General features: G+C 56.3%; 2 protein-coding genes across 5 annotated transcripts; one reads left to right on the forward strand and one right to left on the reverse strand.

Annotated features, from left to right (window-relative positions):
* Positions 1-4,059: 4,059 nt before the first annotated feature.
* Positions 4,060-11,177, forward strand: LOC143170061 (alpha-1,6-mannosyl-glycoprotein 4-beta-N-acetylglucosaminyltransferase-like). Its single transcript, XM_076357992.1, has 4 exons — positions 4,060-4,097; positions 8,303-8,434; positions 8,739-8,877; positions 9,937-11,177. The coding sequence occupies exons 2-4, from the start codon at positions 8,327-8,329 to the stop codon at positions 11,079-11,081; spliced, it is 1,392 nt and encodes a 463-aa protein (XP_076214107.1). The 5' UTR covers positions 4,060-4,097; positions 8,303-8,326; the 3' UTR covers positions 11,082-11,177.
* A 1,348-nt stretch (positions 11,178-12,525) lies between these two features.
* Positions 12,526-20,214, reverse strand: TMEM9 (transmembrane protein 9). Of its 4 annotated transcripts, XM_076358006.1 has the most exons (8): positions 20,181-20,214; positions 19,444-19,532; positions 17,689-17,790; positions 17,169-17,260; positions 16,614-16,722; positions 15,967-16,098; positions 14,595-14,640; positions 13,714-13,790 (listed from the first exon to the last, which is right to left on the reverse strand). In XM_076358006.1, coding segments are annotated over exons 2-8 (531 nt in total). In that variant the 5' UTR covers positions 19,492-19,532; positions 20,181-20,214; the 3' UTR covers positions 13,714-13,788. The 4 variants fall into 4 exon arrangements, with proteins under 4 accessions (XP_076214118.1, XP_076214120.1, XP_076214119.1 ...); XM_076358003.1 differs by lacking the exon at positions 14,595-14,640 and having other exon boundaries at positions 12,526-13,790; XM_076358005.1 differs by lacking the exons at positions 14,595-14,640; positions 19,444-19,532 and having other exon boundaries at positions 12,526-13,790.
* Positions 20,215-21,388: the final 1,174 nt, after the last annotated feature.

Here is a 21,388-nt window from a genome sequence, read left to right on the forward strand (position 1 = left end):
AGAAGGTGCATTTCAGAGAAGATAAACGGAGGGAGAGGAGATGGAGGGGATAGACTAAAGTAACTGAAGCAGTGATGAAGGACTTGACTATTGTGTCTTTTCTAAGAGCAGTGGAGCAGTGTTGGCCTGTTGACACTGGAAAGCCCAGAAGCAATCGGTGGTCTGGGTCTTGACTAAACAAATTAATTTCTGTGGGGAAGAAGCAGCCCCGAAATTTTCTGTGGCTCTGGGTTGATTGAGAAGGGAGAGAGGCACAGAGTCTGGGCCTGTCTGTCGTGTCCAGAATGAATTGGGCTGGAGATTTAATTCAGCAGGTGAACGTGTTGCTGCTGACAGACAGGGGTCTCATGGAGGAGTGGTGGCAGGCAGAGGAGGTGCTGGAGTGCAGGTGAGCAACACTGGAAATAATAACCCTGGGCTGAGTTTTGCTGCCTATCCATGATAAGCTCCTCAGTCCTATTTTGCATCAGATCTTGTCTCAAGCAGGAGTAACTGAGCACTTTTCCATGTATAATGCTTAGTGAAGCTCCTGGAAGGAGAGGGAGTTCTGCCACCTCAGTTTGAATTTGACATGCAAATAGCCCGTGATCCCTGTGTAGCTGCCTGCGAGGAGTTTCTTGCATGAGCCTCTGCCACTCTGTAAATCGCCACCAAGGACATCTACCCCAAACTTGGATCTACCTTAGAGGCTCTGTGGCGTTGACTTCAAACAAACCTATTTGGGAAAACTCCTGCCTCACAGCTCCCCTTTTCACTGCTGCTGAACTCGTGTTGATACCAACAGGTAAGTTTTGAAACTAGATTAGTTGAAGTGAGATACAGGGCAAGAAAAATGTGCTGTAACCGTGCTAATGAAGCTGGTTCCCTTGATAGTGGAGCCTGGTCTGAGTTGTGGTTGCCTTTGTGGTGCAGGAGAGGAAGGGCAGCAAGTCAGTGCTGGAGCTGTGTGTAAAGGCTGCAGCTGCAGCACTGTCCCGGTGTTGTGCAACACGAGGCAGTGCCTGTGCAGAAAGAAGCTGCTCCAGAGCAACGGGTGAATAACAATCTTCTTTTTGCGATGGGATTAAATTCTGCTGAACTCGGCGACCAGTCCTCGGTGGTCATGTGGTGGAGTTTCTCCACTGGAGTTCAGCAGGTGAAACATCATCAGCTTGCACAGTTATCTGTTGTCTTGGGCGGGAACTCTTTCTCAGCTGGTGTATGCTCTCCTAGGGGGGTGTCTATTCGATCAGAGCCTGTTTTCTGCAGAACCGAGGCACTTTGAAGAGCATGCTTCAAGGCGTTTTCCACTACGTACCCTGAAAACCCTGTTTTACACGATGATGCCAGCGCTGTGTGCCTGGTGATTGCTGCTTGTGCTGTGCACAAGATATGGACATGGACGGTGGGGGCAGAGATGTTCGGTTCCCGGCTCAGGGCTGGGTGGCAGGAGGATGGAGCAGGCTGGTGTGTGTCTAAAGCTCTGCCCTCGCCTGCGGAGAGCTGACCTGGCTGAGTGGGGACTGGGAACAGCGGCCTGTGCCTTGCTCTTGCTTCTGTGAAGAAACACAGAACAAATCTTTGGGCTGCGTGTTTCTGACCTCTGCGAAAGCAGGAAGATGTTCTCATCGGGCGTATGGCATGTCCAGGATATGCTTAATGTTCTGGGGCAGAGGTACTCCAGCAGCACCCGGTCCAGACGGCGAATAGCTTTCAGCCTTGTAACCCTCCCTAGGCAGCTGGTCCTAGGGTGGCGCGGCCGGAGCGGAAGCGGGTGGATGGGATGTTTCCTGCTACCAGCAGACTTGCAGTGTGAAATAAGGATATTTAAATAGGGACAGATGCCCCTAACCCAAAGAGGTTCCTCTTCCATGCCAGCTTTTTTAAGGCTGAAATGTGTAAAATGTAGAAGAATGATTTTCAGTCTTTTCCTTTGGAAGTAGCAAACCTTACGGTGACTCTAGGGACGGAGCCGTGCTGAACAGCAGAGCTGGCAGGGATCAGGGACCTGTTGCGATCCGCGTGGGGAGGCCAGTGAGGCGGCAGGGATGCTGCAGAGGTTGGGCTCTGCTTGCCCATGTGTAGAGCTGCAGGGCGCCGTGTTTTCCCCTTCCTCCCTTACCCGGAGCACGGGAACCTCGCGTGAGGTTTGCTCAGTGATGTGAGTGACTCCTGGCCAGACCTCAGCTCCAAGCAGGGGGGGTTTCCACGCCCTGTCCCCCAAGCCCAGCCTCTCTTGAAGGCTGCTTGCGAAAAAAATCCTTTTCTGTGTTCTCCAGGGGTGGGAATGCAGTGAGGCTGTGATACAACTGGTCTCCATGGTCCCTGCCAGGGCTCCGGGCAGGAGAGGCTGCAGTTTGGTGTAAGATAATCACTCTTTCGTGTAGGACATGACTCAAAAGGGTCCCCGGTGGTGTGGAAACAGAGTCCCAGATCGGCATCGTGATGGCTGGAGCCCCGATGCTCTCTCTGCTGTGTGGGGCCCTGTTTTACCTCCGCTTTGTCCTGCTCGGGCTCCTGAATAATGGAAGGGCTGTAAGCGGATCCGGCCCGGCTCTCTGTCTCTGGTTTCCCCGGGGGAAACACGGAGGCCCTGGCCTCACCCTGCCCCTCTCCTTGCTGAGAACCGGGTGTCGGATGGGAGCTGAGCTGGGGCAGGGCGAGGGCAGGGTGCTGCGGGGAGGGTGGCCGGTATCTGTGGTGGGTCCCTTTGTGCCTGTCCCACCCCAGTGCTCGGCTCCAGCCCCAGCTGGGGGGACTGGTCCTCCCTGGCCCCCCGGGCTGGGTCTCTGCCCGTGCAGTCATGTGTCCATCTCAAAACAGCCTTTGCATCTGGGGCTTTTCTCTCTTCTCCAATTTATTCCAAGAACAAGCAAAAATAGAGTATTTCAGTTGGAAGGGACAAAAACGTGCCTTTAGCTGCATTTAAGCCACCTCTCTATTCCCCAGGCAAAATACTACTAATAATTATTATTATTACTTACTAATCAGCAAGCAGAAAGCGTGAGCACCAGGTTTCGGGCCAGAAGGAGGTTTGCAAGCAGCTCTGGGTGCTGGGGCCCCGGTTGTGCCTGGGCACTGAGGCTGTGCTGTGGCCCTCGCAGCGGGGGGTGGGTGGAGGGGCCCTTTTCCAGCACCCCAACCAGCATTTTGGATTTGCCCCGTAGCACAAGGGGGTGACGGGATGGGCTGGCTCAGGCTGGGCTTGCGGGACTTGCTTGGAGGGGAAGAGGACCCAGGACCACATTGCGGTGGGCACTGGGGGCTGTGTTCTGGCTGTGGGTTCCTTTCCCGCTCCGGGCAAGGCTCATGGATGTGCCTGGAGAGGGTCAAATCCTGCCCTAGCTCTGCACCCTGAGAGGGCCTGTGGGGACCAAAGGGGGATTCTGGTGGCTCTGCTGCACCCCATAGCAGTGCTGTGTGTTCCCCGAAAGGCACGTTTCTATGGCAGGGCTGCCTGTTGCACCCACGAGTGCTGGGGACCCCAGGGCTGCGCTGTGTGCCATGGCCCCTCACCCTCCCCTTCCTTCCTGCCCTGGCAGGAAGGACCAAGTCCTGGTTCCTTCCTGTGCAGGGATGGGACTCATGGGGCATCTGCGGTGAGAAAAGCCCTCCCCATCCTGTAGCTGCTGCTGGTTGTTCTGACATCCCACGTGAGCTGCCAAGCCCCACATCCCTTCCTTACCAAATCTGTGCTGGGTTGCACCGTACTGGCTCCCTTGGCCCTCCCGGTGTCTTCCAAGCCCCTTCCTGGGTGCAAATACCGGACTTCCCCTGCTCCAATGCAGGCAAGGCACCCCCGCTGAGCTCCCTGGAATCCCGCAGGGATGGAGCCACTGGCATCCCCGATGGAAGTTTAAGGATTTAAAAATCAAACAGCGTGGGAAAAGCGAAAGCCAGCAGATCCAGGAGCCTGCGGACAACTCTTCGTCTCCTTCCTGGCACCATTGCCTGCTTCCTGCCCTACTTTATGTCTCCATGGCCACCTTTGTCCTCGCAGATGTGACCAAGGCCGGCAGTTTCACCTGAACCCACAGCGAGCAGCTGGGGCTGGAAGGTGTCGCGGGGGATTTGTAGAAGACAGAGCCTGGGAAGAGACATCGGGGGCCTTTCCGAAGGTAGGAGAAATCCAGGCCAGCAAGGAGAGTTGCTGTGTCGGGAGGAGGTGTGGAGGAGTGCCTGGCTCTGAGCTGGGTGCAGGTGATGCCATTGGGCGACTCGTGGTGGGTGCTCCGGGCTGCCGGGGCCGTGTTCCTGCTGGGGGTCTGGAGGAGGGAATCAGTGGGGGAGAAATGAGGCTTGGAGGGTGGAGGAGCTGGGGACAAACTGGACCACAGGAAGGGCCCCACGCGGCCCACGTTGGCTTGTGGGGATGGAAGGGGCTTCGTCCCCAGCCAGGACTATGATGCCCAACACTCCAGCGAGGAGCTGGGGTGTGCGGGGAAACCGTGGTGCCCCCATGGCATGCATCCTGGGTGGGATCCTGGCAGCCAGCTCTGCCCTGGCCTGGGGTGCCGGGGGGTTCAGTTCTGGCTCGACAGCCCCAGAGGTTTCTGCCGTCTCAGAACAAGGGCTGGAAAATAAACGGGGGCGAAAAGACGCGACAGCTCCATGTCCCCAGGCTCCTGGCTCAGTGCATGGTGCATTTTCACCCTGGTGCCACCAAAGCGGCAGGTTTGCACGGGAGTTTGGGGTGCTGGGGCCTGGTGAGAGCCCTCGGGGGGGGGGGGGGGGGGGGCGCTGATCCTGCCTGGAGGTCTGGGACTGCCAATGGAGGGGGTGCGTGGGTGGGAGACAGCCCGTGCCATCGTGGGATGCCCAGTCTGGGGGGGGGGGGTGAGGCTGAGGCTGCCCTAACCCCTGCAGCTGGGCTGGGGGCCTATTGCCGCGTCCCACCTGGGGTCCCCGCCAGCCCGGCTGGTCCACCGAGCGCTCGCCGGCATGGGGCAGAGGACGCCGGTAGATGCTCCTCCTCTGCGGGAGGCAGGCGAGGACTCGGGGTGGGGCTTTGCTGAGTGAGAAACCAGAGTCCAGCCAGCCCTGGGGAAGTTGCCAGGCTGAGCACCTCGGCAAGACGACGAGGCTGCCTGGCTGCCACTGCTGTGCACCCACGCGCCGGGCTGCTGCGCGCCCCGTAAGTCTCTGCTGCCTCGGTGGGTGCATCCAGAGTGGTGCTGGGCACGAGCCATCTCACTGGTGTCACGGGACGGGGCTGCACGGGAAAGGGGTGCCCTGGGCCAGGGTCTTCTGGGGACGAGGATGGGGACAGGGGGGGTGAGGGCAGGGGGCTGGGCTGGGTGTCCCCAAGCTGTCAGCTGTGGGGACCGAATCAGATCCAAGCTGCTTGCAGAGACCCCCCTGTGTTGCGGGGCTGTAGGGCACCTGGGCTGACCTAAAGCTTTAGCTTCCAGAGTCCTGCGCTACTGAAAGGTGGCTTTTCCCCTCCTTCTTCCCTGCGGGATGACCTTTCGAGCAGACACACCCACAGAGCATGGGGCTGGACCCTGGGCTGGCTCCCAGGGGGCCCAGAAGCACCCTGTCCCACGCAGCCCGAACGGCTGCAATTTGTCTATTGGGGACATTCTGCTGCCACAATTTGCCACATCCTCCGCCCGACTCCCACTGGGAGGTGGTGAGCGGCACTGACCCGCGATGCAGGAGACCTGGCACTTACCCCCCTGGGTGATACACAGCCTTTTTCTGTGCCTCAGTTTCCCCCAGCATGGAAAGGTGCTTCTGGCAGTGGGATGGTGAGCCCTGGTTCTTCCCTTCCCTGTGCAAACAGCCCCGCTCTCCCCAGTGCCGGAGGAAGCAGCCGGAGCCGCCTGTGCAGGGGGAGCATCTGGCCCTTCCTCGCGGGACCGAGGCCGTGTGTTTACTTGTTCTCCTTCCCCTCCGCTGCTGGACTGAGTCACGGCTGCTGCGTCATGCAGCCCATTTGGCTGGGAGTCTCTTAACAAAGCAGAGGAGTTCGTCTGGCTCCGGGCAAGTGGCTCTCGGCAGCCAGATGCTCCTCGCCACCGGCCCAATGTCCCAAGGGGAGTGGCTTTTGGGGACTTCCCCTGCGGGGTGCTGAGCTGCGGAGAAGGTGCATGAGATGCTGAGGCAGGAGCGGGGACAGGGGTGCCCCGTGGAGGCACCCGGAGCAAGAGCAGGTACTGGAGGAATGCTGCATGCCAGTGACGTGCCCGCAGTGGTGTGGCCCCTGGTTGTGCCTATCTAGCCGGGCTGCTTTGTTTCTCCATGGAGGCAAAACCCCAAAGTCCAATTGGGGGGCTAATTATGGGGCAGTGTTCGTTACCTTCTGTTCTGTTAAGCCTGTGATGCAGAGCGATGCCAGAGGGACGATGTCCGCGCGAACCTGGTTCCCCATGGGCTCCCTGCTCCTGCTCCATGGACGAAACTGCTGCCCATGGGAGCTGGGGGTGCTGAGCAGCACCTTGTTTTCCATCCGGGACGGGCTGCTGGCAGCCAGACGCTCTCCCAGCAGCCAGAAAAACCTTTGGCCACCCAGAGTATAGATACACCCAGTCGGATGCGTGGCCGGCTGCCAAGCCTCGCCGTTCCCAGCTCACCCTGTGGCCTCGGCGCTGCACCTCAGATCATGGAGGTCCAGGCTAAGAAATCCACCTCCAGAGTGGCTTCAGGGCGTGATGTCCCCGTGGCCTGGGATGGGTCCCTAAAGCTGCTCCCCCCTAAGCTGGCGAGCTGCCTGTGCCCCCATCGCCGTGGGGGAAGGAGAGGCCGGGGGGCTTTGGGAAGAGCTGGCCGTAGGGCTGGCCCATGGCAGTGAGCACCCCCAATTCTCCCTACTCTCTGCTGTAACCTGGACAGAGATTTTAAGCAGCTCCAGGAGCTTGCTGTCCCCCCCCGAGTGCTTCAAAGAACCAGCCCTAAACCGAGCTCAGCCACTGCCTTGTGCCACCATGGAGGTTCCTGTATCCCATTCCCTGATACCTGCTGGGTTCAGCCTCGGGGGAGCCGGCTCCTCCGCCCCCCTTGGCCGAGACGGGTCTCACTAACACCATGGCTCAGCCCAACCCTCCCTGGGAGAGAGCAGCTCGCTCTGTTTTAATTGCTTATCTCTGAGTAACGAGCAGTGTTCCTGGGTGAGGTCAGCGCGGCAAGGACGGCACTGGCTGCTGCATCGGGGGGACCTGCTGTGCACCGGCCCGTTGAGATGCTAACTACCCCCTGAAGGACTTTGGGAAGGAAAACAGGGGCTTTCTCCTTAAAATAAGCCCGGCACGTGCTCCAGGGCAGTGGCAATAGAGGTGCTGCACCCACCTCTGCGGTTTGGGGAACATGAGTGGGCTGGGAACATTCACTGCACAGCAGCAGTTGATGCAGGGATGTATTTAAGCAGAAGTCCCGGGCAAAGCCCAGCCTTTGTTCAGGAAGGCTAGCAGCTTTCTCGGCGTTTTACTATACGGCTTGGGAGGGCTTTTCCTCTATGTTTGCATTCAAAGACGCTTTGACCCGAACAAGCTGACGCACCGTGAGCAGTTTGGATGGGGCGGATGGTGTCTGCCCTGCCGGGCTGGGCACTCGCTCACTCTCTGGCTCCCCCTCTTCCAGGGCAGACCCCGTTGTATTTATAATGGAAAAACCCCAGGCGAACACAGGAGCCTTTTAGCCTCCTGCCACGCCTCTGCTACAAGGCAAAATATCTCAAGGGCGGTACGAATTCCTTGAAGGTGACACTGTCGCCCGTCAGGGATGGCTTTCAGGGACGGTTTTCTTGTCCTACCAAGCAAGGGATGTGGCTGGGACGGGGCGATCATGGCCGCTGGTGGCTGCCCAGAGGCAGATGGGGAGAGGGGCAGGCAGGAGAGGCTGGGGGAGCTGCTTCGTCCTTGTGATGCCGGAAGAGCAGCCCGGGCTCCTTTGAGACCTGAGTGTTTCCCAGGGCTTGGTGCCAAGTCCCGAGGTCTTGGTGACTGCTCCTGGGGTGCCACCCCAACGCAAAAGACTTCCTTGAGGTGTGTGTCACCTGTATTTCTTCTGCCTCCAGCTCCAGGGCTGCTGCGTGGGGTGTTGCAGGGCAGCCAGAGGTGTTGGCAGGGCTGGTGGGGTGGATTTTGTAGCTGGCTGATTTTTTTTCCTGGCTGGGTTGGCGTGTCCTGCCCCTGCCTGCCCAAAGGGGACCATGCCTGGGTGCCTCCCGATGCCCCACAGCCGCCCATGGGCATGCACCCCTGGGTGCTCTGGGCAGAGGGGTCAGCCCCAGGGGTGCATCCAGGTGCTGCCCCACTGTCCTGTCCAAGGGATGGTGGTTTTCCCCGGGCTGTGCCCTGACCTGACGTGCCCCTTCCTCCCGCAGGCCTCAGCGTGCCGGCCCAGTGCTATGCGATGCTCTGTGAAGCGCTCCCTCACAGCTGCACTTGCAGCCTCCTTCCTCCTCCTCCTCCTCCTCCTCCATGGGGGCAGCCGGCAGGAACAGGATCCCCTGGAGGTGAGTCCCCCAGCAGTGATGTCCCGCTGGAGGGGCCACTGGAGCATCTTCCATCCCTGCCTGCCCCACACGGACCACAACCCCAGCTCTGCTCCCTTCCCTGCCCCATATCATCCCCTAACCCCAGCTCTGCCTTCTCTCCCTGGGGTTGCCCTGTGCACCTGGGCCTCCCCCGACCCAGGAGCTGGGAGGGCAGGACAGGGGCTCCCCCTGATTTCTGGGTCCCCCTGTTGTCATTCCCCCTTGCTCACGCGTGTCCATGGTGCTCTGGGGTCTGACCTGGCTGCCTGCGGCTCCCATCCAGGTGGAGCTTAGGGGCTTGACCCCAGACACGGTCCTGCAGCCGGAAGGAGCCCAGCGCATCCTCAGGGACATGGATGACCTCTCTGCACTCCGCAATGTCTCCTACCACCTCCTCGCTGGCTCCCTGTCACCCCACAAAAGTGAGTGGCTCCGGGACCCTGGACTGAGCAGGGTTCTGCATTTGCACATCTCTTCCATCGCAGCTGCATGTCCCAGCATGGACCTGCCCCATTGCTGCTGCTGCCGGGGTGGGGAGGGGTCTGCTTCCAACGTTTTTGGGACAGGGGACCTGCTGATACCTGATGACCTCCCCCCTCCCAGCCTTTGCGGCTCTGCCTGGGGAGATGGAGGGGTAGAGGAAGGTTCATGTGCTCCAAGTGTGGTCTGTGCTTCTGCACTTTGGGACTGTGGTGACCACAGACATTTTGGGGTTTCTTTTGGTTTCCCAGTTCTCTGTGGGAAGGGTGGCTGAGATCCCCTTTCTCCGGGGTTGTTTCCTGCTCTCCAGTCAGGAAGGTGGAGGTGGTGGGGCTGGACCACCGGGAGAACCGCATAGTGTGGGAGATGTGGGTCAAGCTCTTTAACAGGTGCACGAAAAACAATTCACGTGCAACTACCATGGTTGCACTGTGGAGCTTAGGGCAGCCCCACACGAGCCCATGCTGAAACCGGAGGTCCGGTACGTGCACGGTGCTGCACAGACCAGCAGCAAGAGAAGCTGCAGCGAAGCTGAACAAATGCAGCCACAGCTGGGCTGTGGGGAGGGCAGAAGGATGCCTCGTCCCAGTGCGGTTGCATCTCTGCAAGGTTCAGAGTAGGGTAGGGGCATGCTTCCAGGATGTGTAGCCAAGCCACAAAGCCATCCCTGCCCCATAGACTGTCTCTGCACTGTTCCTTCCCCAGGTTTGGCTTTTTTAAAGGTGTTTTTCCCAAATATTTCTTCTTCAGAGGAGCCCCTGACTTCTCGTCCTGTCCTGTCCCTGGCATTTGGGCCAATTTTGGGCACCTCCTGAGACACTGGGGGCTTCAGCTTCAGAAAGGACCTGCCGGCCTTAGACATGGATAAATAGCATTAACCGCGCAGGTTGGCCATGTAGAGCTTTTTGGAGCCCCCTCCTTGTGGCTTGCAGGGAAAAACCTCACTGCGGTGCATCCCAGGTCACCCCTCAGCCTGCTAATGCCTTTCCTTTGCCTTGCAGAATTCTTGACGGTGGGATTGGCGTCGGTGCGGCGGCCGCGTGGCTACTACCTCCCGGCCACACTCCAGTCCCTCTTCAAGCAGTCGACAGAGGAGGAGCTGCAGGAGATGGTGGTGGTGGTGCACCTGGCCGACGCGGACCCCATATGGAATGTGCGCGTGGCCACCAACATCGCCCATAAGTTTGCTCACCACATCCTCCTGGGCCGGCTCCTGCTTATCCACACTCCCCACGAGTTTTACCCCACCCTGGAGGGCCTCAAAAGAAACTACAACGACCCAGAGGAGCGGGTGAGGTTCAGGTCCAAGCAGAATGTGGACTATGCCTTCCTCCTCGCCTTCGCCGCCAACCTCTCCTCCTACTACTTGATGATCGAGGATGATGTGTGGTGCGCCAAGTCCTTCTTGACAGCCATCCGCAAGGCACTGGCTTCCCAGGAGGGCTCCTACTGGGCCACCCTTGAGTTCTCCAAGCTGGGCTACATCGGTAAGCTCTACCACTCCAGTGACCTTCCTCGCCTGGCTCGCTTCCTCCTCCTCTTCTACCAGGAGATGCCCTGCGACTGGCTGCTGGTCCACTTCCGCCTCCTGCTCACCCAGAAGGATGTCATCCGCTTCAAGCCCTCCCTCTTCCAGCACATGGGCCTCTACTCCTCCTTCCAGGGCACTGTCAACCGTCTGGAGGACGACGAGTTCCAGGCTGATGCCTTGGACCTTCCGGACAACCCGCCAGCGGCCTTGTTCACCAGCATGTCTGTCTTTGAGAACTACGAGCCTCTCAAGGCTTACAGCACAGCAGAGGGGTATTTTTGGGGGAAAGACCCAGCAGCCGGCAGCGTCTTCTCCATTGTCTTCCAGCAGCCGGCCCGCGTCACCCGTGTCCGGGTGCGCACAGGCTCCGACGAGCGGCGGGGTGATTTCCTGCACGCGGGGGTGCTGGAGCTGGGCCGACGGCGGCGGGCCGACGGCTGGGACTGCTCTGCCTACACCACCGTGGGCACCTTCGAGAAGGGGACCTTTGAGCAGCGGGGGCTGGAGAGGGGCATGCCCGGCCCCGTGGAGTGCGTGAGGATCCGAGTAACCCAGGACCAGAGCGAGTGGCTCATCATCCAGAGCATCGACATCTGGACCACGGGAGGCACCTGACCGGGGCCGTGTTGGGTTGCCAAAGCAGCTGGATTTTGTACTGAGAGGTCCCTTATTTTTCTCACTGCCTTTTTTGATAAGGAATTAAATTATTGACTCCCGCTGGCGCTGCCGCCTGTCTCCGGAGGGATGGCAGCCGCTGCCGTGGGATGTGGATGGGGCCGGGAGCAGGGCCCACCAGGCTGCGCCTGCTTGGGGGATGCCCCAGCGAGCAGTGCAGGGGGGGTGGGGAGGAGCAGAGGCTTGGGAATTTCAGGCTCGGCAGCAGAAAAACATTTCCTCCCAGGGAGGATGGTGCACAGGACAGAGCTAATCAGCTAATTAACCAGGCAGTGGCATTTTTTGCAACCTCTTCACACCATCCCTTCCCCATCTGAGTTTTCTAACCCACCGACTCCCAGTTTCTAACCTGCAGCTTTTTTCCTCTCCTATGCCATTTTCAAGCTGTTCCTGGGAGGGGCCAGGGGAAGATATGGGGGTGCTGCTCACCAAACCCCTCGCCCTCCAGGATCAGGGACCCAAGGGTCTGGTCGCTGGGAGCAGGACCCCCACCACTGGCGATCACTGAGGTCTCTGTGCTGATCAGAGGGGCACCGGCCACCAGATGGACCCATCGCACCGGCTCAGTCCCTGCACAGCAGCTGGGGCAGCCCTCATCCAGCCACTGCCTGTTCAGATCCTTCAAACAGATTTTTTTCCCCCACTCGGGGGGGCTGCAGTTCCCAGGGATCACACCCCGTGTCCATGAGGGATTCACACCGAGAGGGAAGGACAGGGAAGATGGGGTTTCTAGAAGGGGGAGAAAGTTCCAACGATTGAGGACCACAGAACAAGGATGGGTAAGGAAAATGTGACCTCGGTGTGTTGTGAAGCTCTGGGTACCTTTTAGCCCGGCGAGGTGCTGAAGGGTGACCGGGGTACAGGCAGGCTGCAGGCACAAATCCCCCGAAAAGCTTCTGTTCGGATTCATCTGGCAGGACCAGCTTGGAGGGCTGGATCCTGCTGGGCAGCTCGACCAAAGCCTGTTGGCACTAGTGTGCAAGGCGGTGACCAGCGCCTCTCCCAATTAGGCTTTTACCAACAATTGCTCAGCTTTCAACAAACAAGGAGGAATTCTGATCTGCTTGGCCTTCCCGCGAGACAGCTCGGAGCAGTCTGTTGCTAACCTGTGCCAAGCAGGACTGCTCTGGTTTGCCAGTGTTTTAAGCCCGGCTCTCCTGGAGCAAGACAGTCACCTCGGAGCACAGACAGGCACAAACCAGTGCCAGGGGACCCACCTGCAGTGCCGAAACACCCGAGTGCCGTAACCACAGCTCGGTCTCGAGGTCCCGCATCAACTTGCCTGCCGGGCACTGGAAGGCAGCCTGGAGAGCAGCCGCTCAGTGCTGGGAGCCCCAGACCTGGCGTGATGGGATTTTTCCCTGAAAAAAAGCCAGCCACGTAATAGATCTTTGTCTGCATTTAATACAGAGATGCTACATGATAAACTCCAGCCACTTCCTGACATTATCAATGTTCTCAGTGGGATCGATATACACATTGCCGAATCACTTGAAGTTTCCTCCACACAGCCCAAGTACAGTCAGAGCTCTCGGAGTGTTTCGAGTAGCACAAGTGTCCCTTTTCCAGGGCCCCAAGACCCAGACAAGTGTTTACAGTGCTCCAGTAAAGTCTTTACCCCAGTTCTCTTGGACACAAATGCCCCTGACCACACTGTGAGAGCGTCAAGGGTTACTAACATGGGTACAAAGCAGGAAAAGATATAAATGTAAGTCAACCTTTTACCTGTTGGTCTCTTACTTGTGAATGTACTAATCAGTTGTGATATTCACCTACACAGAAACAAGCTGCAGTCTCAGTTATGCTGGTGTAAATCTGGACAGACTCCACTGAATAGAGTGGAAATCCACTCGGTTTACACCAGGGTAAGTGCAAGCAGCAGCTGACCACTGGCAGGGAACCCCCTCCTCCTCCTTCCAGTGCAATGCACTTGTCTCAGCACAACGACGCCCAATTAAGATCGGTGCAAACTGGAGGAGGAGGAGGAGGAGGCGGCTTCTTCGTCCTGGAGGAGCGCCACATGAAAATTACCCTGCTATTTTTATCCCAGGAAGACTCAGCCAGCTTGCAAACACTCCATACCGAGACCCCTGTCTCCGATGCAGGGGTGGGCTGATGGAGACTTCAGTCCCAGCAAGCAGTGCCCACAGGGTCCAGCACAGTGCACTGGAGCTGCAGCCCCTGCCCGAGTCAGCCCGTGAAGCGGGGCAGCAGCGCTGCACATGACCGACTATTTACATGCAGCCACAGGGCTAACGATCAGCGCAGATCTCAGCCGGGCAAGGGTTAAGGAGCCTCTGGGCTGAGAGGTAGAGGGCAAGGGGACAAAACCAGAGGCAAGCATTTTGGTCTGCTTCTCTCTATGAAGACGGTAAATCAGAGAGGGTTAGAGCTTTCAGTCAAACACCACGGATGTCCTGAAGGATGACTTGCTGTCTGTCTTGACCAGCAGAGCTACCCTGTCTCTTGGGAAGTGGTGCCGCATAGCTTGGCAAAGGTCTAGCTCAGCATCTTGTGGCGGTCAAAAACTGTCTTCCTCTGCTCCTGCACCTGGCGCTTCCAGCGCTGCTGAGCCCCCTCCACCCTCTCCAGCACCGTGTTGGCTCTAGCGCCAGACGGGGTAGGGGCTGCGGCCAAGGAGCGAGCATCCTGCAACGGAAAGAAACGGTGAAAGAGATCAAGGCATGCCCAGCCCGAACACAGAAGGTGGCAGCTCGACTCTGGGAGAAATTTCAACTGAAAGAGCAATTCAAGGCTTGAGTTGTCCTGATGAAGAACCTCATTTTCAGAGCTCCTCAAGACCAGCCCCGCAGCTGCAGCTGGAAAGCTTGCTCTTGGGGACCACCCACGGTAAAGTCACAGGCCCCAAATAAAAAGTCCCCAGGAGAGGAACTGCACTAAGTCTAAACCTCTGCTGGAAATCCACTGCTAGGAGTCTGCAAGGAGCTGCACTGCTAAAGCAAACTGCATCACCCCACTGAAACCGGGCCAACAGTTTCCGTTGTTCTCGGTGCACTAGCTTACACAGTAGCTGCTCATGTGTTTCTCGGACAGTGCTGCAGGACTTCTGTCCAGCCCTGCTGTTCAGACTGCTCCCAACAACCACATTTACACTGCAGTAATGCCAGAAGGCCCCTTGGATGGGGATCCATCGTGGCACACAAACACCAAGGCAATCTCTAAGCCTATCCCAAAGAATTTACAGTCCAGCACACTGGAGTAAGATAAACCTCGCCTAATATCAGGCATCTAAAGTGTGCACCTAGATCTAAATCTGAATTATTCCTGTAGAGCAGTGGAGCAAAAGCATACTTTTAGGATACAATTCATCTCCTCCTGCAGGACCTCCTTTTTTCAGCAGAGGGAGGTAATGGATAGACTGTGCGCTTCAGAGCAGCTACTCCTCACTTACATCAGCGTATGAAAGAATGAGGCCAAATAGTTTATACTTACAACAAAGTGTAAACAGGACAGTCTGATCCAGTGGTTTTCTCAGAGACTAGGAAAGGAGAGTATCTTCAAACATTGCAGCTTCCCTTCTCAAAGTGTGACTGAGCTATTCACTAGCATCCAGAGTCACCAATTGCTAGGGACAGCCTCCTCATGAGCCTCCTCCCAGCAGCCGGGGGCCCGGGGCAATGCTCGAGCGCAGCCCTGGGGCTCCACCAAGGGAAGGAACTCAGCTCCAGGAGAGAGCTCTGCCTAGCACTGTGCCTCGCTAAACTGTGCATGTCTGAACTGAGAAAGCCACAGAGAAAGCTGTGTCGCAAAGCCTCACGCTGCACTAGCAGGCAGCAAGTCTTGGACAGCCCTTGCATCCTGCAAACAGAGCATGAGCTACAGATGCAATCAAGCATGAGAGCTAATCACTGTGCGTGCAGCCACTCCACTCCTCCACACTAGCCATCAGCTCTGCCTCCAACACTTCCTCTCTGAGAGACCATCCCCATCTCAGTCTCTTGTATTCCCCTACAAGAGAAGGGAAGCTTTAGGTGAAGAAAAGAGTTACAAGTCAGGGTGCTCTTGTTCCGAAATCCCCCTTGGAATCAGGCCCGATCATTCCCCTTAAAGCACTGCCTCTCTCACAGGGGGAAGGATGTTGTATGCTGGATGCTGAAATTCCATGAATTTCATGCAGCAAGAAATTTGTCCTCTCACAAAATCTGAGAGAGAGAGAGACAGGCTCTCTCTTTGCTGCTGGGTCCTAACCTTCTTGCCCAAGATGTCGTATGCCTATGTCCCCCAAAAAGATGGGATCCGAGTAAAATTCTGCTCTGGGGAGAAGCACAAGGAACAAGAGCCTGGATACAACAGGGCCCAGCCCCAGAGCAGGGTCAAATACCACCACCTCAGAAGCTACTCTTAAGTGTCTAGAAGACAGACCAGCCCCATGTTTCAGCAAATAATTAAACCCATACTTCCCTGGAAGCTCACCACCAAGTTACTACACCTAGGACACTGCACAAACAGGAACCATTTGACTTTTGGTTTCATCTAGACAGACAGACCAAATTCAGGCCACCTGGTAAAAAGCCACCCCCTACCCCAGAGGACAGGTCTCATCTTGGGCTCGTAATACAGAACTTGTACTTTGAATATTTCTTTCCTTGTGCTTCAGCATGATCTGCACAGATTTGAGTCTAAATGTTTACCTGTGGTAAGTGCCCAAAAAGCAACAGCACTGGTCCCACACTGGATCAGAGGTGACAAGCACGAGGTCATTCTGTTTCCCTGTCAGCCATTCTCTTGTCACCCTACCACCCTGTCTCCACCATGACCGCAGCCACCCATGTGCACCCTGCATGCACCAGCAGCACAGCCTCACCTCATTCTCCTCCTCATTGTGCAGGGGCTGGGTATAAGCATCTGGCTTCCGGATCAGAGGGTCCACCAGCACAAGGAAAGCCATGTAGAGCAGCAGTGCCCCCACCACAGACAAGTAAATGATGATGATCACCTGCAGTTAAGGACAGCACCGTGGAAATGGATCAGTAGCGTAGATAAGAAGCACCACAGAGACCAGGAAGCTCCCTTCACAGCTGCCTCTGATGTTTGATCTCTTCTCTCATTCTAATTTTGCTCCCTAGAAAGTCTCTTGCACTTGCAGGAAAGCCAATGAGACCTAAGTGCCATCACTGCATAAACAGTGCTGATATTCTCTGCACTGTGCCAATTTAGGACATGTGCTGCATGCGAAAGGAGACCAACAAGATGGGTCCCCGGTCAGAGGTGCTTGGCACTGTCACACATCCTCAGCAAGAAGACTGGGCTCCTGTGCAGCCTGCTGCTCACAGCCAGGAGCCCTCCTGACTCGGACTCAGTGCCCCTGGCACTACCACCGTGTACTAGCTGTGATAGTTTTATTTTCCCTTTCTGGGCTCTACTCCAGGAACCCACCAGTCTAGCCGTGCCTGGGATGGCGTGGCATGGCAAAGAGAAGGAGCCAGCCACAGGGAGCAGACCCACAATTACCTTGATGGTGGTGGTGCTGCGCTCCTCATACTTGCATTCACACAGCAGGCAGTAGGCCTCCACATCATTCCCTGGCACCGGCATTGGCTCCACAACATGCAGGCAGTTGCTGCAACACAAAGAAACCAAAATCAGCAACTGGACAAGGTGAAACCAATGCTCTGTGGAAGGATGCTGGGGGTGACTTTTTCTGGGTCCCAGCTTTCCCATCAGGCTGATAATGCTGATCCGGTTTTAAGAGTTCCCCTCACAGCTCAGCTAGCCCAAAGTTCCTGGGATAGACTGTCCAAGCACCTTCTGCAGGGATCCAGTCCAGGTGAAAGGGACTGGAGGGTACACCCTACATCTGCTGAGAGCCGTGGCTTAAGAAATTCTGCCTCCCAGATTCCTCAATCTCTGTTCAAAAAACGCCCCTCACCTGGGTTGAAAAATCACCTACTAAAATGGCTTCCTCTGCAAATGCACAGGCAGGGAATTATTTCCTTAGCACCAGCTGGAAACTCCAGAGTGTTGGCTTTCATGGACCGACCCCTCAGGCTTCAACCCACAACTCACCAGTCCTTCTGCGACACATTCTTGTTGTAAATGTGCCCACTGATGTTCCGGTACGGGGGACAGATGCACTTGCAGCGGATGTCCTCCGAGCTCTGCAGAAGCAAGAGGAGACGGCATTAGTGAGTGAACACGTGCATAAGGTTCTGCTGCCCTCACCACCCAGGGGTGTGGGAAAAGGCAAAACACTCTCTTAAGAGAGAGAGGACTTCACACCATGTCTCTTCTTCCTGTGCTGCTTCTTTCACATCAGTAACTTCAGTTTTAAAATGTCTTGAGCACCTCTGCTCCAGACACCAGGTACTTTTCAAACAAGTTTTAAAATGCAAACTCAGCACAGCAGAAGGCAGGGCAGAGGCCACTGTCACGTACATTCACAGCTCTACATACGATAAATGCACATCTGCTATAGCACTCCCCATCTTTGCAAACTTCCACAGAAAAACAGTTGCTTCTCTGCCATTTTTGTTTCTGTTGTACTACACACACGGTTCGGTGCTTGTGTCTGAAGCTGTTCACTCACCTTGCTGGCTTGTGCTGGAGGAGAAAGGACGCAGCAGAGCAGCGCGATCAGCAGCACGGAGCTCGCATACTTCCGGGTGCACTGGGCAAACATCATGGAAGCCTGAGGAAACAAAAATTCACATCCAGGATAGAGGATCTCAGGTGAATGCAACCAAAATGAGTTAGTTTGAACTTTCTTTTTTGGGCCACTTGCCTCTATTTGGCCCAGGAAGTAGAAATTTATCCCTGAATCAAGGCTGATGCCAGTCAGAAACTCCTGGAAACACTTTACACAGATCCCAAGAAACACTCCTATCAAAAAAGCTTCCACCATCTAGAGCCATACCTCCAAACTACCACAGTCCTGCAAAAAATATTGCTGACTTCCTTACAGTTTGGCTTCTGCAACTCCACATCACCTCCTGTTTCTCTCTTACTATTGTGGAGCTCTGCAACAGGTATTTTGCTGCTGACAGTTTTGCCCAGTAAAAAATACAGAACCAGGAAAACCACAGATCAGGAGTGGCCTAAAGAAGTACACTGGGACCTCCTTGCTGTACTGTATAATACATGTTAAATCATTCATCTTCTGATACTGAAGTTTTGCCTCTGAAGGGGTCAGTGCATTTTCCTCTCTTGCGAGCCATGAACTATGGCAAGGGGGTGGAATATTTACCAATTCCTAAACCTCCTTTACCCCAAGATACCTGTTCAGTAAAATCCTAATTTTTTAAAATTATTTCAAGTTGCTAGCTCGGTGAATGCATTATATGCCTTTTGCTACATACGCATAGATAAAGTTGTTCTAGAGACATGTATGTGCACAAATCCAAAAGAATATGAGATCATTTTCTTTGCCACAAAAAGCAAAGTTAGTCTTAACAAGGCTGGCATTCGCATTCGCAATGGCAGCACGCTTGGAGACAAAAGGCCCTGCAGGCCTCATGGTGCCACCTTGGGGAGCACTCTGAAAAGCCACTTCAGCACAGCTTTATTCAGGGAAGGTAATTTACACCTTCATTAATCAGCTCCATACAGCACAGGTAATCCCACAGCTAACTCCGGGTACTTATACTCTATTACCTAACATAATTCCGTTAGTATTTACATCACTGGAATATTCTACCACCGCTTGCTTTATCTTATGTCAACACTCTAAAAATTAATGTAAGTAATTCTTCATCGATTTTACGCATACACCAAGTTCCTCTCTTCTTTATCTAAAGAAAACACCAGCCACTTCTAACAAGCTGACCTGCCAAAAACCATCAAAATGCATTCCAGTCTTATCAGCTTATCGCAGGATTTCTTAACCCTTTGCACCTCAGTTAGCAGAAACCTTCTCAAACGATGGTTCTTTCTTTGGAGACACCCTTGCATGTCAGGGTTTTAGCTCTTCATCAGAAATGCTGGCTAACGTATGACTTATCTGAGCTGCACAGTGCACGTTCCCCATTGTAAGTGTTTTTGGACTACTACTTGTCTGAATTTTTAACCCAACAATGGAGCGCGTACCTGGAATTCGGTTTTAGCCTGCTCAACTGAATTCAGATCATCCGAACAACTTGTAACTGTCATTTTTAATAAAAGCAGGGGAAAACACATGATCTATTATACCATGTTTACCAGCAACAAAATAAAAGCTTGGAATGACACCTAGACAGAATCCACCCATCATGAACTGTAGAACACCAGAGGCCACACGAAGGCCAATTTACGTGTAGTTCTTTGCAAGTTTGACAGCATACGTTCAAAGGGGCACTTACACACATGCCTTAAAGCTGTTGTTTTCCAGGCAATCAGCCAAGCTTACAGCAGCCATCTGTCTAAAAGCATCTGTATCTGGACCAAAATCCAACGGCGCTGTGAATGACAGGGGAGGAGAGGGACTCACGCGTGGTTAAGGTCTCTGACATCGTGACTGAGGAGCGTGGCAGCTCCCAGGCATGAACCCCCCCTCAAAAGGGGGCCCACAGCACAACTGCACGCATCCGCCCTGTGCCCCTTCTCCCTGGAGCAACCCCAATAAACTCCTCACCTTTAACACCACCCGGAGCCCTCCCAAGACTAAATCTACGACGGCTCCGACACGTTGCCCACCACCGCCCCAGCCCGGGGTCTGTGCTCTAACCACCTCCCGCAACGAACCGACCCACTCGCACCCCCGGTTCCAGGCCAGGAGCCGGCCCCTTCGCGAGGAGCGGGGCTTCCGCCGGCGGCGACGCCTCGACTCCCGCCGAAGGGCCGCGGATGCTCGGCCCTGCGGGGGTTTCCACGACCCAGCCCCACCCCGCTCCAGGGGGCCGGCCTCCCGGGATGCCTCCGGTAATCCAGGCCGCCGCCACTGGAGCGCCCCCACCCACCGAGCAACCGACCACCGGGCTCCCTCACAGCCCCGCCCCGGCGAGACCCCTCACGGCCCGGGCCCCTGGGGGCGGGGGGGGAGCGGAGCAGGGACGGGGCCCGGCCCGGCCTCCCCTCAGGCCGCCCCCAGCGCAGCACCGGCCCTACCTGCGGCGCGACGCCGGCGAGGGACGCTCACCACCCCCGGCCCCGGCCCCTGCAAGCCCCACCCCCGCCCTGGTTCTTGCACGCTCATTGGTTGCAGCGGGTGACGCCCAGTGACAGGCAGTACCCGCGGCCAGTCGGAAGGCAGGTCGCCCCACCGGGTCCTGAGGAGCGGGTTCGCACCCCCTTCCCGCCCCTCAGAGCTGAGGGGACGGGCGGGCAGCACCGGCGGTGATCGGCCCCCAGGCCCCGGGAGTGCCCGGACGGGATCGCTATTGCCAGACGGTGTTAGGCGGACCTGGTCTGGGGCAGCTCCCACCCGGCTCCCCTCTCGTCGGGCAGGCCAGGCCGCCCCGTCCTGGGGCTCAGCCGCAAGAGAGCCCCGTTCTCCCTCAGAGCAGCGGGCTCTGCCTGCCGGACCTGCTCCCCTCAGCTGGTCTGTGCCCCTCAGCTGGCCTTGCACCATTCACACCAAAGGTGTTGCTCTGACCATCAAAGGGGAAAATCCGGGCCACAGCGGTGCCCTTGGTTATGTTTTTTGGCTGATGCATGGTTATAAATGATATTCATGATCCTCTAGGCTCAAAGGCCGCGGGTCTGCAATCAATCTCTTGTTTTAGAAACCAGTGACTCATTTTTGCTCCATCATTGTGCCAAGAAGAATGTTGGGCCTTTCCAAGGCCATGGGGTCTTGTGTTTGCCCTCTTTGGGCATTTCTGAGATCTGGCTCTAGAAGTATCTCGGTTTTGCCCCATTTTCTGTGGCCACACCCTTAACTGCAGGTGTGGAAATAGCCTTGGCCTTGGCCCTGCTCCTTTGGCAGCTCCCTGGGAAGCTCTGCTCTGCAGCTGGGTGGGTTGAATTGCTTCTCCGCTCACTCCGGCATTCTGCTGATTTACCTGAGCTCTATGTCTATGGTGCTGGATAAAGTCAGGGTCTAATTCTCTTTCAGGTAAAAAGCATCAATTGGTGGAAGGGGAAAAAAAGAGACCCAAACCTCTGATTTAACTTCTTGAAACCTTCCGGCTGGTGGCTGGAGCGGCTGTGCCTCACCTGGGATGGGCCCGGGCAGGGGGAGGCCTTTCTGGGCCATCTCTCTGTCTAGTGATGGGGCTGCTCCGTGCAGCACTGCAGCCCCATCCCGCCTCGGTGGCAGGAACCTGTCTGCAATGAATGCCGTGGGGAGCCATGGGAGGGGTGTTTCCAGTCTG

This window comes from Aptenodytes patagonicus, chromosome 22, assembly GCF_965638725.1.
Source record: "Aptenodytes patagonicus chromosome 22, bAptPat1.pri.cur, whole genome shotgun sequence".
Lineage (NCBI taxonomy): Eukaryota > Metazoa > Chordata > Aves > Sphenisciformes > Spheniscidae > Aptenodytes > Aptenodytes patagonicus.

Bases quoted from the DNA above. Each gene is read 5' to 3' on its own strand.
- LOC143170061 (XM_076357992.1), top strand. From the start codon at position 8,327: ATGCGATGCTCTGTGAAGCGCTCCCTCACAGCTGCACTTGCAGCCTCC. The intron at 8,435-8,738 runs GTGAGTCCCCCA...GCTCCCATCCAG, and splicing joins AGGAACAGGATCCCCTGGAG to GTGGAGCTTAGGGGCTTGAC. The intron at 8,878-9,936 runs GTGAGTGGCTCC...TTTGCCTTGCAG, and splicing joins CTCCCTGTCACCCCACAAAA to AATTCTTGACGGTGGGATTG.
- TMEM9 (XM_076358003.1), bottom strand. From the start codon at position 19,491: ATGGCTGCTGTAAGCTTGGCTGATTGCCTGGAAAACAACAGCTTTAAG. The intron at 17,261-17,688 runs GTGAGTGAACAG...TTGCTTCTGCAG, and splicing joins CTCCAGCACAAGCCAGCAAG to AGCTCGGAGGACATCCGCTG. The intron at 13,791-15,966 runs GTGAGGCTGTGC...TTTCCGTTGCAG, and splicing joins ACAATGAGGAGGAGAATGAG to GATGCTCGCTCCTTGGCCGC.